Source organism: Drosophila miranda, chromosome 2 (genome assembly GCF_003369915.1).
Source record: "Drosophila miranda strain MSH22 chromosome 2, D.miranda_PacBio2.1, whole genome shotgun sequence".
NCBI lineage: Eukaryota > Metazoa > Arthropoda > Insecta > Diptera > Drosophilidae > Drosophila > Drosophila miranda.
The window spans coordinates 31,185,620-31,200,606 of record NC_046675.1 but is presented as its reverse complement, the minus strand read 5'-3'; the positions used below and the strand labels follow the sequence as shown (position 1 = coordinate 31,200,606).

General features: G+C 44.5%; 2 protein-coding genes across 2 annotated transcripts in view; one reads left to right on the top strand and one right to left on the bottom strand.

Annotated features, from left to right (window-relative positions):
• Positions 1 to 2,533, bottom strand: part of LOC108153852 (protein couch potato) — a gene marked incomplete at its 5' end in the record, with an annotated part of 81,722 nt that extends 79,189 nt beyond the window's left edge. Inside the window, 1 exon segment of the mRNA XM_033388913.1 lies at positions 1,139 to 2,533. Within this exon segment, the coding sequence (XP_033244804.1) occupies positions 1,139 to 2,533 (1,395 nt within the window).
• LOC108154948 (regulating synaptic membrane exocytosis protein 2) overlaps positions 1 to 14,987 on the top strand; it is a 186,268-nt gene that overhangs the window by 64,276 nt on the left and 107,005 nt on the right. The window contains exon 3 of the mRNA XM_033390192.1: positions 311 to 417. The gene's annotated coding sequence lies outside the window, so the exon portion shown is untranslated. The remainder of the gene's footprint in view (positions 1 to 310; positions 418 to 14,987) is intronic.

The window sequence follows — 14,987 nt, the reverse complement described above, 5'->3', positions numbered from 1 at the left end:
AAATCAAGCGAAAGTCTTTACCGAACAAATGAAACCGAATCGAGGGGGCGAAAGCCTTTTACCCTTTGAGGGATTTATTTCAAGCGAAATTTCTTTATTTTTGGATTTATTTCCAGAGATTTTCTTTATTTTTGGATTTATTTCCAGAGATTTTCTTTATTTTTGGATTAAATTCCCGAGAATTTTTCTTCATACGCTGAACGTAGAAATTATAAATGAATTAAGGAAATGAAGGGAAGATTTATATTTATATTTAAAAGGAAAAAATTCCCCTTTTTTGTAATTAATAAAATAAAAATTCTCCCTGCAGGTCATATTTGATGGGAAATTCAAGGAAAACTCTACCAAAAATAGTTTTAAAAAGATTAAGGGTTTGAAATGAACAAAAATCTATGGAAAGATCTCTCTTCTTTTGAGGTAAGTGAAAAATATCTTTAAAGAAAATTGATTTTAGAAGAATAAGGGATTTTTTTTAAACGATAAATGATTCATATTTTAATTATTAAAAGGAAAATCTTTGTGGAATGAAATTTATCTTTGAAATAAACCACACAAATAGGTAAGAAAAATCCATACAAAATGTATATAAAATAAATTTTATATGGTACTTTATTTAAAAAAAAAATAAAAATAATAATACAAATAATTTTATAGATTTATTAAGGAACGAAATTTTTTTTATATTTTAATATAGATATATTTTTTTACTTATAAAAATAATTTTTTTCCTCTCAAATTATGATATAAAATATTTTTTTCTCTTTAAAACAAATCACATTAAAAAAAAGCTCCCCTAAACGAAAGGCTCTATCCAAGTAAATGTAGTTATACAATATGTATCTATACAAATGTGCCTATACAAATGCATACACACATATCCATAGGAATGAATGGAATCTTTTGTGACTTTTGTGGAACTTTTTTGAGTAAGAAAAAATAGGCCCAGTCCCCGAGATAATTTGCATTTTTCCTCATGGAAATGTAAATTTTTTGGCCCCAAATTCTACATTTGACTGGAGTTTTTCTTCTGTGGAAAAGTATTCCCCAAGCTGTCACTTTTGTAGCAGGGAAACTTTTTTCTCTTCTGTTTTTCCTTAGTGGCTAAAAGGGAAAAATGGCACTGTCGTCTGTCACTCACCTCTTCCTCGTTGCTGGCCGTATTAACGGAGTCCATGCTCTGCGAGAGTCCCAACGGGGCGAGTGCCATTTGATTTTCCATTATGGCGGCGTTGTTGTTGCTGTCGCTGACGCCTCCTGACGCTGTTGCAACTGTTGTGGTGGTGGCTGCTGTTGTGGCACTACCGGCCGGCGAGGGTGTCGTTGGCGCTGAGGCCGTGGCAGAGTTCGATTCGTGCGAGTGCGATTCGTGGGCGGGGCTGTCCGGCAAACTGCTGCTGCCGCCGCTCGTGGGTACAGCGGCAACGGTGGCTGTTGCTGGTGTCGCTGCTGCAACTGCAACGGCAACGGCTGCTGGTGCTGGTGCGGGCTGTTGTTGTTGCTGTTGTTGGCTGCTGCTGTTGCTGGCGATCTGTTTGCTGCTGCTGCTGTTGCCACTCAGCAGAATGTGCTGTTGCTGTTGCACGTACGGCTGGTGCCTGTAGTAGTGGGCCAGCGACTGTTGTTGTTGCTGGTGCTGCTGTTGCTGTTGGATCTGCTGTGCTGCTGCTGCCTGTTGCTGTTGCTGTTGCACCACCTGCTGTTGGTGCACTGCCGCCGAATGTTGCAAGTGCTGGTTGAGCAAGGCAGCGGCTGCCGCTTGATTGAACTGTGCCAGACGCTGCTGCTGCTGTTGCACTTGCTGTGCCTGCTGCTGCGCCTGCTGCTGCTGTTGCTGCTGGTGTTGCAGTTGTGGCTGCTGTGCTGCCGCTACTGCGTACGCAACCTGTTGCTGTTGCACCTGCTGCTGCTGCGCCTGCTGCTGGGCCTGCTGCTGGTGGTGGGCGGCAACGGCGGCCGCAAACTGTGTGGGATGGGCGAAGCTCAGCTGGTGGTGCGGATGGTGGGGGTGCTGCTGCAGCTGACTCCCAAGATGGCTTCCAATGTGATTTCCCAGATGATTTCCCAGATGGTGTCCTTTGAGGGCGCTGGCTGGCACTGGGACTTGCACGGGCTGCAGTGGTTGCACGGACACGGGCACGGGCACAGGAACTGTCACGGGCAGCACTGAGACGGCGGCGGCACACTGGCGTTTCGGCGACGGCGACAACACCTGTGGGGCACTTGCTGGCGTCTGCGGCAGCGTCGGCCTGCGTTTAATCGCAATCGACGAAATGGTGATGGCTTTTTCGAACACCGCCTGCTGGTTGTTGTTGTTTGTTGTTGTTGTGTTTGTGTTGGTGTTGTTGTGGCTCTGATTCTGGGTCTGGTTATTGGTTATTATGGGTATGGTGATGGTGGCTGTGGATGGCGTCGTCGTCAATTGCGGCAGTTGCGGCTCGACTGCGGCAGCGGCGACGGTGGCTGCGGCTGTGGCGGCTATGAGCAGTTGATGATGGCTGCCCAACAGGTCCTGGTAGCTGGCTATGTTGGCGAATCAGTTCGTACTGCAAAATGGAGCAGAGAAAAAGGGGGAAAAATATGGTTAGAAATGAGGTATAAGAAGAATCAGCGGTATAAATATTAGAGTTGGGTGTAGACAAATAAGTATAAGAGTAAATATAAGAGTAAGTATAAGGTGTAGTACAAGAGTAAAGATAAAGATAAGAAGAAGTATGAGAGTAATAATAAGATGAAATAAAAGAGTGAGTATAAGATGAAATATAAGAGTGAGGATAAGATGAAGTATAACATGGAGTATACGATGAAGTATAACAAGTAATATACCATTAAGTATAATAGCGAGTATAAGGTGGAGTATAAGCGGAAATAAATGATTTCGTATACAATGAAGTATGAGATTGAGTATAAGACAAAGTATAAGAGCAATGATAAGATGAAAAATAAAATGTAGTGTAAGACGAAGCAAAGCACTGAGTATAAGATAAAGTATAAGACGAAGTAAAAGATAAATTTTAAAATGAAGTATAATATGAAGTTTGAGAGTATGTATACCAGTAGGTATACCAAAAAGTAATATAAGAAGAGGTAAAAGAGTATGTACAAGAATAAGTAGTATCAGAAGAGATATACGGCAAAGTATAAGAGGAACTATGAGAATAACGATAAAAAACCGAATAAGAAGTAGTATAACAGTTTGTATAAGTGGTACTAAAGGAAGTATAAGACGAAGTCTACAAAATTTGTATGAGGCGGTATTAGAAACAGTAGTTGAAGAAGTATAAGATGATGTATAAGAAGATTTAAACATGAATGTGTAAAAGTAATAGACTTCGTATAAGTACTCGTATAAGATGAAGTATAAGAAGTTAAGGATAAAAAAGAAGAGGCAGAGATTAAAAATCTGGTGAAGGCAGAAATAGAAGAGATTTAGGAAGAAGATAGGTAGTAGAAGACACGTAGAAGAGCTTGCGATGAAGTATAGGAACGGGAAACGAGAATAAGTGGAAGTAATGTACATCTCTAATGTTCTTCAGATCTATTAAAACAAAGATCAAATCTTCACAAAAAATAGAAGTTTCGTAGGTAATGGAAATAGAGATAGAAGAGCTAAAGAAAGTGGGAGAAGAGGTCCAAAAAGAAATCAAACTAGATTGTCTGTAAAAAGAAGTTGTAATACAAAAGACAGACAAAGAAGTACAGGAATAAGTACTCATAGAATTAGCCATTAAAATGGGCTAAAAGTGGAAAGAGCACAGCAGAGAAAAGAGCTACTCCTCGTATAAGTACTACCTCGTATAAGTAGCACACAAATATTTGCCCTGCATTTGAATGTTGTTGAATGTTGAGGTTATTGTTTTTTTTTTGTGGGGCTGGCAATGCAAATACTATCTCGATATTGTCAAAATACTCGTACTTTTGGGGTTTATTTAACATAATGCAAATGTTTACACAATAAAACACACGGCACACACAGAGAGAGAGAGAGAATGCCACAGATGAGGACTGGAGCAAACGCTGCATAAATCAAAAGTAAATATGACGACAAATGTGTGCGAGGATGGATAGATGGAGAAAGGGGGGCAAAGGGATGACAAATATGAGAGAAAAGGTCGGCATGTGAGGAAATAGAAGGAAACCTAGGAATAACAGTGGGTATAACCCCTTTTTATTCGAGGGGAAAGCTCTTAAGGAGGTTCAGAAACACCCATTTTATGGTTTGGAAATATCAAACCAGAAGTCAAAAATTTATGGAATTCCTTCAACTATTTCTTGGAATTCAAAACTTTCGCTTTAAAGCCATCTTTCTAGATCATCTCCGGCAGTAATTTAAACGGAACTTCCTTTTGAGATAATCACACAAAAACATCTGTTGCAATGCACTGTATGCCTAGGGGGCACACAGAGATAGAGACAGAGAGAGAGAGAGAGAGAGAGAGAGAGAGAAGCAGCATAAATTGAGTAGGTCAGTGCACGGCCGGCAGACAGACAAAACACAGACTGCCCTTGTTCTTTCTTGCAGTGTATGTACGTGTACATTTTTGCCTTATCATAGTGAGACATCACCAAGGGGCAGGCAGGCAACAGTGTGGCTACAACAAAGTCAGCTGCTGGCAAAACTCCTCTTCCAACAACAACAACAACAAATTTGAATACACAAAAGAAGAAAACACAGAAATGGAAATAAGAGGCAACCGCAAGGCAAACAAACAACGCAAAGATACACATGGGAGGAGGAGGAGGAGGAGGAGAGGGAGGAGGAGGATTGTATCTGAAACAACTTGAAAATTGAGCTGACAACAAAAAACCGAAAATTATATTACAAAAATGCTCTACGCTTCAGCAGGTCACAAATATGCACATAACTAAAGCTCAGATCTTGAAAAGATACAAATACAATATGTATCTGTATCTAAGGTGAGAGCAGGCAAACAAGGCTATGAATGGGGCAAGGCCAGAGGAGTACCACCCCACCAGCAGCACTTTGAAGCTCATATGAATTGTAATCGTTGGCTGTGGCAAAGATGTATCTGTGCGATGGCAATGGTTTTGCAGGCAAGATGTCATCGAGTGGACAAATAATGATATGCTACGGCTATGTTGATGCGGGGGCCTCCATTTAATCCTCCTATGATTTATGAATGCAAGAAAATGTCCCATAAAACCAGACAAAAGTTATAGATTTTTAGCGAATAAAATGTTCACACTAGAGGCGGGAATATTAGGAGTGGAAAAGGAGAAATTCCATAATTTTATTGGGAAATATAGATGGTGTTTATAGGAGTTTATGGCGATATGTTGTTGATATTTTTTCGATTCCATTTCCAACTTTTTCAGCTTTGAAATGTACTACCCAACTATGCCTCAATCAGATCTCGTGCTAAACCTTTTCAGACCTCAAATAGATATGAAATCTAGGCAAAAGTTAATATTTAAAAGGCCTTAAATAATTCTAAGCTAATTTAAAAATTAATCAAGAATTTTTGTAATGCATTTTTAAGGCTTGTCTCTAAACCTTTTTGCATTTGTATATTTTGCGTTTTATCGATTCGCATATGGAACGTTTTATGACCAAAAATTGCAGATACTTTTTGTCGATTAATGAGCAGAGCAACCCCCCCCCCCCCCCCCCCCCCCCCCCCACCCCCCTTCCCCCCAGCCAAGCGATATCTATAAATGGTATATGGGTATATTTGTATGGCACATATTGTGGATTTATTTCGATTGAGTTTGACAAAAATGAAATTGATTTCCGGTGGAGGCCAGTAATTGCCCGAAAGATTGAAAGATAATGATGATGCGATATACGATGCGATATGTAGTTGAATCGAATAGAATAGAACTTATTCTCATTGAGCTCTCTCTCTCTCGCTCTTGGAGCTATGACTAACAATTGTTTATATAAGCAGCACAGAGGGCACACAATGGCTGCCTCAGAGAGCAACAAATAATTGATGCAAAACAAAGGAATGGGGAGGAGCGGGGCAGTGGGGAGGGGAGGCTAACGAGAGAGTAACAACAATACACGTAATGACGCTGCCTTTTGGCGGGGCTCTGCGATTATTCCCATTGCCATGGAAATTAGTCAGTAGACAGTAGACAAAAAAACAACAACAACAACAACTACTACTAGTAGTAGTCATAAATATTGCTAATGAATTTCCCGCACGCTCTCAAACAAACAAAAAAAACGAAGAAGCGAATTTCATCTTTTTTTTTGTTTTCGTTTTGGAACGGAAGTTTGCTTGTTTCTGTTGAAATATAATTAAATGTAATTTTTATAATGACAAATGCTCGGCTGCGCCCCTTTCAAAAACGAAAGGGAAGTCGTAACGAAAACTTAATTTGAAAAAATAAAATCTATTTTTGAGGTTCCGCTGGCAAAATCGATTTGACTGCTCGCTCGATTAGCTCTAAGGGGGGGAGGGGGACGGGCAACGGAGGGCTCTGTAAGCCATAGATACACACGATCCAAAAGCTAATCGATGCACGCCCACGATGCCCACGGGCATACCGCGGAAACGAGTTTTATTTTTGCCCATAAAAATAAAGATGATTTTGGCTAGATCACTTGTCAGGCAGGCAGGCAGGCAGGCAGGCAGGCAGCATCCAGCAGACAATTACAATTAGCATTGCAAATATTCCAAGCAATAAAGAGTATCTACAAGTACGCGAATGTATCGCTAGCCCGGGCACCCACGTGATCTTCCCTTTGAGCGACATCTCTCTAGGCAAAGATGAGATGCAAATGTATCTTGTTTCGTGTCAAATGCCCAAATTTGTCATCCCCAATCTACAGCCCCACAATCATCATCATCATCGTCGTCGTCATTCGAGACACTTGGATGAGCCTGACACGCCTAGTGGCATCTAGGAATAATAACACTCTCGTGTGTGTTTGTTGGCCCCGCCATCTCCAAGTGGTTCTGGCCATAAAAATTGTCCACACAAATATATACACTCTCTGGTTATTGTTATTGCTCTGCTGCTGCTGCTGCTGCTCTGTCGCATAATTAATATTTAATAAGCACACGACGAAGTCACAAGACAGGCATTGCCATTGCCAGCTAAAAAAAAAAAAAAAAAGTTTTTCCAGCCACTGAAATATTCCGTTTCCCTCAAGCGCATCTTTTTTTTTTTCTTTCTGGCTGTTTCTCAATTTACAAATTTTCTTTGCACACTCTTTCGATGGGCGATGGAGGGGTCTATTAGCTATGGCGAAGGTCGTTTTAGGGTAAAGGTTCCCTAAACTTTGTTATCGATTAATAATGGAAGTAAGAAATGCAGCTAATGGAAGTTTTATAGGCCTTCAAAACAATAATCGGTGACTTTGTCGATTAATTTTCGCGCTAAATATTTTAAACAGTCGATTATTAGCTAGCATTTTTATCGAAGTGAATTCAATGTCAAAATAATCGATCGATAATATATAATGCATCGATTAATCGATACACATATTCATTCTTCTCTATTCCTTATCCAAAATATCTGTTTTATAGAGCATTTAAAGGCAATCCGACTCTTGTCGCATGTTATCGATTAAATATCGAAGTAAAATTTGAAGCAATAGATAAAAATCTGGCATATTTCTCAATTAATTTACAGTTTGTCCTCTTCAAAATGCATTAATCGCATGTTATCGATTATTAATCGTCATCGAAATATATTTCTATATATCTATTCAAAGATAGAGATAAATACATATCTTTTTATTTGGCAGTGGTTATTGTATGTTATCGATTAATAATGGTTATCGATAAATATATATTTAAAATAAATTTAATTTTGTATGTTATCGATTAATAATCTTGATCGATAAATAGAGTAATATCAATATAAATATATATTTAATAGCTTGTTGGGTTTTAAATGCTATCGATTAAAAATTTGTATTGATAATTCGATAAATGTCTATTCAAACGACGGTTGGGTTTTTGTTGTCACCGATTAATAATCGTTTTCGATAAATCGCTAAATATCTACCATCTTCATGGTTCTTAATCCAAGTCTAGATATTCTACAGCGCATCAAAAGTTCAGCCAAAAGTTCTCTACTGCCACCCAAAATTTGTTTGTTTTCGTTTTCAACTTTTCCCTGAGACAGAGGCAAAGATTGTGGCCGAGAGAGAGAGAGGATATGGCGATGGAGGGGGAAGAGGAAGCAGTCGCGAATCAGCCTCAGTTTGCTTATGTGCCCGCATATATTATGATGCCTGCTCAAGAACACACACACACACACACACACACACACACAAGCAGAGAAGCGGCCACCTGGCCAATAGTACTGGCCGAAATCCCAGTGGGACGCCGTCGAGCCCTAGGCCGAAGGGGGGGGGAAGGAACAGCAGGTAAGTGCCTGTTTTCCTACTCTTCTTCGCTGTGATTCTTGGCGCCACTTGTTGGTTGCTGCCTTCTTTTTGTTTTTGGGCAAAATTGGCCAAGCACACCGCAAGTGGTGTTGGATAACGACGGAAGAACAGCTGACTAAAGGCACGGAGCTAAGTGCGGGAAAACGACAGCGTCTGGCCAATAGAGGGCGCGGCCACAGCAACCGGAGTTGCCAGATCAACGGCCAGATCGGAGATGAGCGATCAGCGGGAACAAGCTGCGGCTTGCAGCACTCCACTGACAAGCTCATTCGCCTGGGATGAGGAGAATCCCTTTCGCCGGAAAAATGCTCTGGCGCGATCGCCAAACCAGCTGGCGGAAGCAGTGGAGGAGCGCTCAAGATCCTCTCCTCCAACGCTGCAGCGCCCCCAAGAGGAGCAAGCAGACCAGAAGGAGAGGGCCATGGCGCATTTGGCGAGCTTGGGCCAAAAGGCCAGAGAGTTGAGGAAGCTGATGGTGCTCCCAAAGAGGTCCATCACGAACCCAATGAGGGATCTGGTGGATGAGATCGAATATCTGCAGCGAGAGTTGGAATCGTGCTGGCAGGCGATCTCTGCGGAGCAGGCTGTAGCCAAGGTTACACAGCCGGCAGTGACGGAGAGGGCGGGAAAGAGGGCACGGCCAGAGCCCAGGAACACCACCCACCCGTCCCCGTCCCCGTCCCCAAGGCCGAAGAAGCCAAAACATGGACCCAAAAAGTCAAAAAAAACGGAGAAGAAGCCGCAGGAAGGCCAAATGAGGGACGCCGTAGCTCGCAAGGGACCGGAGGACGCCCCAAAGGATCGAGATGTGGGGTGGGTGAAGGTCGTAGCTAGGCAAAGGCCAAAGCCAAAGCAGCAGCAACGACCAAGACCGCCACGCAGCGATGCAATAGTCATCGCCGCCACCAGCACTGTCTCATATGCAGACATACTAAGGAAGGTCAAGACAGAGCCAAGTCTTAAAAAGCTAGGGCAATCGGTGCAAGGGGTGCGACGCACGGCAAAAGGAGAGCTGTTGCTGATGCTGGAAAAATCGGCGGACCCGAGAACCCACGAGATGCAGGCAGCAGTCAAGGAAGCGCTAGGAAGCACGGTTGAAGTAAGGAGTCTTACCGAAACTGTCATCTTGGAGGTAAGGGACATAGACGAAGTGTCCACCCAAGAGGAAGTCCTAGCGGAACTCAAAGCGCAGGCAGGGGTGGAAATCTGCGAGGCCGCAGCCATCTCCATCAGACCAGCCTATAGGAGCACGCAGACCCTGACTCTGAAAGTTCCACCGGCTATAGCAAAGCCCCTCCTGGAGAAAGGAAGAATTCGCCTGGGGTGGGGGTATTGCAGAATACGACCCAAGTCAACTCCCCGAAGATGCTACAAGTGCATGGAATTTGGCCACATCGCGCCTAATTGTAAGAGCAGCCAAGACTTCACGAAGTGCTGCTACAATTGCGCAGGAGCCGACCACCAGGCCAAAGATTGCAAAGACGAACCAAGTTGCATTCTTTGCAAGCGCCACCGGGTGAAGGACCCGAAGCACCAAACGACGAGTTCGAGGTGCCCGCAGTACCAAAAGGCGATGCAGCAAATGAAGGATAGATGAAAATCATCCAACTAAACCTCAACCACTGCGAGATGGCACAGCAGCTGCTGGACCAGACCATAAGGGAGCACCGTATTGATGTAGCAGTCATAAGCGAGCAATACCGGAATCGCAACTCGGGAGAGTGGATTGCTGACTCGAGCAAGAAGGCAGCGATATGGAGCTGTGCGAGTCCCACACAGCAACTACTGCAAACATACGTCGGAGACGGATTCGCCAGAGCCCGGATAAATGGAGTGCACATATATAGCTGCTACCTGCCCCCGAGCCTCAGCCTACAGCAGGCGACGCAGGCACTGGAAAGGATTGCTGAAGATGCGCGGGAGAAACACCCTACGCTCATAGCCGGCGATTTCAACGCTTGGGCGACGGAGTGGGGATGCCCGAGAACGAACCCAAGGGGACAGGCGCTCTTAGAATGCTTTGCGACGTTGGATGCCGTACTGCTGAACACAGGCACACAGCAGACGTTCGGCAGAGCTGGAACGGGGTCTATAATAGACCTTACGTTCGTGAGCAGCAGCCTCAGCCGCAGGACAACGTGGGAAGTTAGTGGCTTATACACCGGGAGTGACCACCAAGCCCTCATATGTGAAATCCAGGAAACGGGCGCACCTAACCCGTTCATTGGTAAGCAGATCGGTTATAAGACCGAAACGCTAGAGCCGGATATAGTCCGGGCCATGTTTGAGGACTACGAGACCAACGGTACGGCTGACGAGAGAGCACGCCAACTGGCTATACATACGCTGGAAGCATGTGATGCCTCCATGCTAAGGAAAAGAAGAAGCCTGAACAACCGCAGGCCAACGTATTGGTGGAACGCTGCAATAGGTAGCGCCAGGCAGGAGTGCCAGCGGAAAAGACGACTATACCAGCGTTCGAGAGGTTCCCCGGAATTCGAGAGGCTCCAAGGAGAATATAAGGAAAGCAGACGCTGCTTGAAAAGGCAGATCAAGGATGCCAAGCGCAAATGCTTCGAAAAGCTCTGCGATGACGCAGATGCGAACCCTTGGGGCTACGCATACAGGCTGGTAATGAAGAGACTGCGAGTGTTCAGTCCCCCGCCGCCAATGTGTGCAGATCTGCTGGTTAACATAGTAGAAACCCTATTTCCAGAGAAAGTGGCAGCCCAGAGGGTGATGGATAGAATACCGCCACCTGAAATAGAAGCCACCACGGGAGCAGAAGTCCTCGAAGCTCTACAACGGATCAAGAACGGCAAAGCACCAGGACCTGATGGGGTCCCAAATGCCGTTCTCCGCACGGCTATTGAGACCAATCCACAAATGTACGTGGATTTATTCAATGCGTGCATGTCCGAAGGGACCTTCCCCAGACCATGGAAGCGACAGCGGCTAGTCCTCTTACCCAAGGGGAACAAGCCGACCGAGGAGCCATCATCCTATAGACCACTCTGCATGCTCGACACAGTGGGTAAGATCCTCGAGCGCATAATCCACACCAGGCTGGAGAAGGCAGTAACGCGTCAGCTCTCACCGAGACAGCACGGGTTTCGCAAAGGCAGGTCCACGGTGGACGCAATCGGCGAGGTATGTGAGATAGCAAAGCGAGCTATCGATGGCACCCGATGGATGTACGGGACCAAAGAGTATTGCATAGTGGCAACACTCGATGTCCAAAATGCATTCAACTCTGCCAATTGGGATCACATACTAGAAGAATTGAGAAACTTTCAAATACCGCCGTATCTGCAGAATATCATCGCGGACTACCTAAGAGACCGAGTGCTCATATATGAGACGGATAAAGGGACACGTGAGCACCAAATCACTGGAGGAGTTCCCCAAGGATCGGTCCTCGGCCCGCTGCTGTGGAACATCATGTATGATGGAATCCTCAAGATGGATATGCCAATGGGCGCTACGGTGATAGGCTTTGCCGACGACATAGCAATAGTCGTAGTGGCAAAACAGAAAGAAGCGGCGGAAGAAATCTGCAACGACGCGGTAGAGAGAGCCAGAACATGGCTATCAGGGAGGGATCTCTCATTAGCCACCCACAAAACGGAGGCGGTGCTCATAAGCAGCAGGAAAGTAGTGGAGACGGTCACGATCCGAGTAGGAGACTGCACTATTAGCTCCAGTCCAAGCCTGAAGTACCTGGGGGTCATGATTGACCACAGACTCAGCTTCAAGCATCACATGGCGTATGCAAGCAGCAAGGCAGGAAAGACGGCAGTGGCCCTATCCCGCATCATGGCCAACACCGGAGGCCCGAAACAGCCAAGGCGAAAGCTACTAGCGAGCGTAGTTGGCTCAACGCTAATGTACGCTGCACCAATATGGGTTGATGCAATGAAGCATAAAACATATGCCCGAGAATGCAACGCAGTCCAGAGGCTGTGTGCCCTGAGGGTGTGTTGCGCATTCAGAACGGTATCCCAAGACGCCGCACTTGTGGTCGCAGGAATGATTCCCATCCATCTGCTGGCAAGAGAAGCCGCAGGAATCAGGGCACAGCGAACCCTGGGGACTACGGACCAGGACACCAGAGGTGCCTTAAGGCAGCGCACAATCCTGCAATGGCAAGATTCGTGGGATAACAGCAGCAAAGGGCGATGGACCCATAGGCTAATCCCAGACCTGAAGAGTTGGCTGAACCGTAGCCATGGACAAGTGGAGTATCACCTGACACAACTGCTGACAGGACACGGTTGCTTTAAAGCCTACCTGCATAGGTTTAAGCACGAGGACGACCCCTTCTGCGTGGTCTGCGCAGGGGTCATCGAAGACGCAGAGCACTGCTTCTTCGAATGTCCAAGATTTCGGCAAGAACGAGAGGATCTAAGCAACAAGCTTGGAAGAATGCCAGCGGTGTCAAACCTGGCAGAATGCCTGCTGGAGTCGGAAGGAAACTGGGCCTCGATTAGATTCATGGCCGTAACTATGGCTACCAAACTGCGTCGCGAAGAAAGAGCACGCAATGCAAGGAGATAAAGGATAAAGGAGATTATTAAGAGAAGAGCCCTACGGGCATCTCCCCCCGGCGAAGTAATATCTCGCGACAGTACCGCCGGGATCCGGGATAGGTGTGGTTGGTTTTAGAGCGGTTAGAGTCCCTCACTTCGGCTTCGGCTGAGTCGGCATGAAGCTTTCCTGTAGTCACACAACAAGAAAAAAAAAAAAAAAAAAAAAAAAAAAAAAAAAAAACACACACACACACACACACACACAGACAGACAGACAGAGAGATATTTTTTGTATAACTTGGCCGGCATGCTCCAATTCTTTTGGATGCTTTTTGGTGCAAGAGAGCCTCAGTGGGAGCTTTAGACCCGTGTCTCCTTGAAGAGGAGGTGCCTTTGGGGAAACCATTCCGAATGGCAAATGTCTGAGTGTGCAAAGTATCTACAAGATAGTTTATTCTAGGTAAAAACTAAAAAAGAGAAGAAGAAAATTACAAAATCCATTAAGTTGCTTGCACGCAACTTAAACATAAATCCATCATACGCCATGTGGCACACACACACACACAGGTACACACACAGAGAGAATAGAGGGGTGCCTTTAAGTAGTGGCAAGGTAGATAGATAGATAGATACTCGCATGGGGTTGCATGTCTATAAGGCACACGCCCCCATCCCCATGCCAGTGCTGCATTCCGACACTCGAGTAGGTAAGTAGGTTGCCTTCAAACCACATCTATATCTATGTACATCTATAGCTAAATGTATCTGTATCTATAGTTACGAGCGTGTGTATCTCCATTGCAAAAGGCTTTCAATTTAATTTCCTTTAGACGAACTTTTGAGCTTACACTTCTGCTGTCTGCCGTCTGGGCTCTTCGATACGTGTGCAAAAGATACTTTCAAATTTGTCGGTGGGGGCCTTTCAATGATTTGATGTGTATCTTTTAGCTGATGGCTTGAGAGATACGAGATACCATAAATCATAGAACCGATTATGCCAAATTGCAAACGTTAATGTAATAAAATTGCCGCAGATACAGAGAGCGGGAGAGGCACGTCTTGCGGGGCACACACAAAAAACTGCTAGACAATAGACAGAGCACTTCTCTCTCTAACTCTATCTCTCCCTTTGTCGCTCTTTCCGAGTCTGAGTGAAAACTAGTTCAAAAGTTCAAGCATAAAAGCTGAGATTGAGAGAAGACTGCCACACGACTGCTTTGGAGAAAGGGGTCTGGTCTGGGTCTGCTCTGGGTCTCTTTTGGGCTTCTGTTTTTTGTTTCTTTTTGGGCATGAATTGTGCTTTTTGACTGTGGCAAAACGTGAAGCACCGCAAATCAATCGCCAGTATCGTGTGTGTGTGAGAACGAACAATATGGCAATCATTACGTTCATTTTGGCAGGCAATTTTCAAACCACAAAACACAATCCAAAGGCAAAGCCAAAGGCAAAGGCAAAGGCAATGCCAATACTGTTCTGATGACAAATGCTTTGGACCTGCCTGACAAATGCTATTGTCGTCGGTCTCGTCTCCATCATCATCAATGTCACAAATATCAAAAGCAAAAGCAAATATCACCAGGGCTCTCTGGGTCTCCAGACTTGCAATTAATTTCCATCTTGTGTGTGCATTTTCCAAGCCAGTAAATGCCTTTATGGCCCTGTGGAAAAATCTGTGTTCAACACGAGATTAATTAACATTAATTTTGCATAATTAAAGCGTGCCACCAAAAGCAAACAATAGACAGGAAAAGCACACAAAAAATACCGAAGGAAAGAGCCCAAAGAAAGCGTCAGAGAGATGGAGAAATGCCAAGGGAATCAACGAAATGAAAGCCCAGAGAATCATTGAAATTAAAGGCCCACATCTATGGAGGAAATGTCCTCCGAAAAGACTGGGTTTTTTTCTTATGTGGGTCAGTGTCAAGCTTTTTTTTTGCTTGCTGGTTTTAAACTCAATTTATATACATTTTCTAGCACAATTATTTTGCCTCGGTTTTTTTTTTTAAATCAGAAAAGATTATCAGACTATTTTTGGAATTTATCGATTAATTTATTGTGCCAAATATCGTAGTAATCGAAAAAAATCTACCATT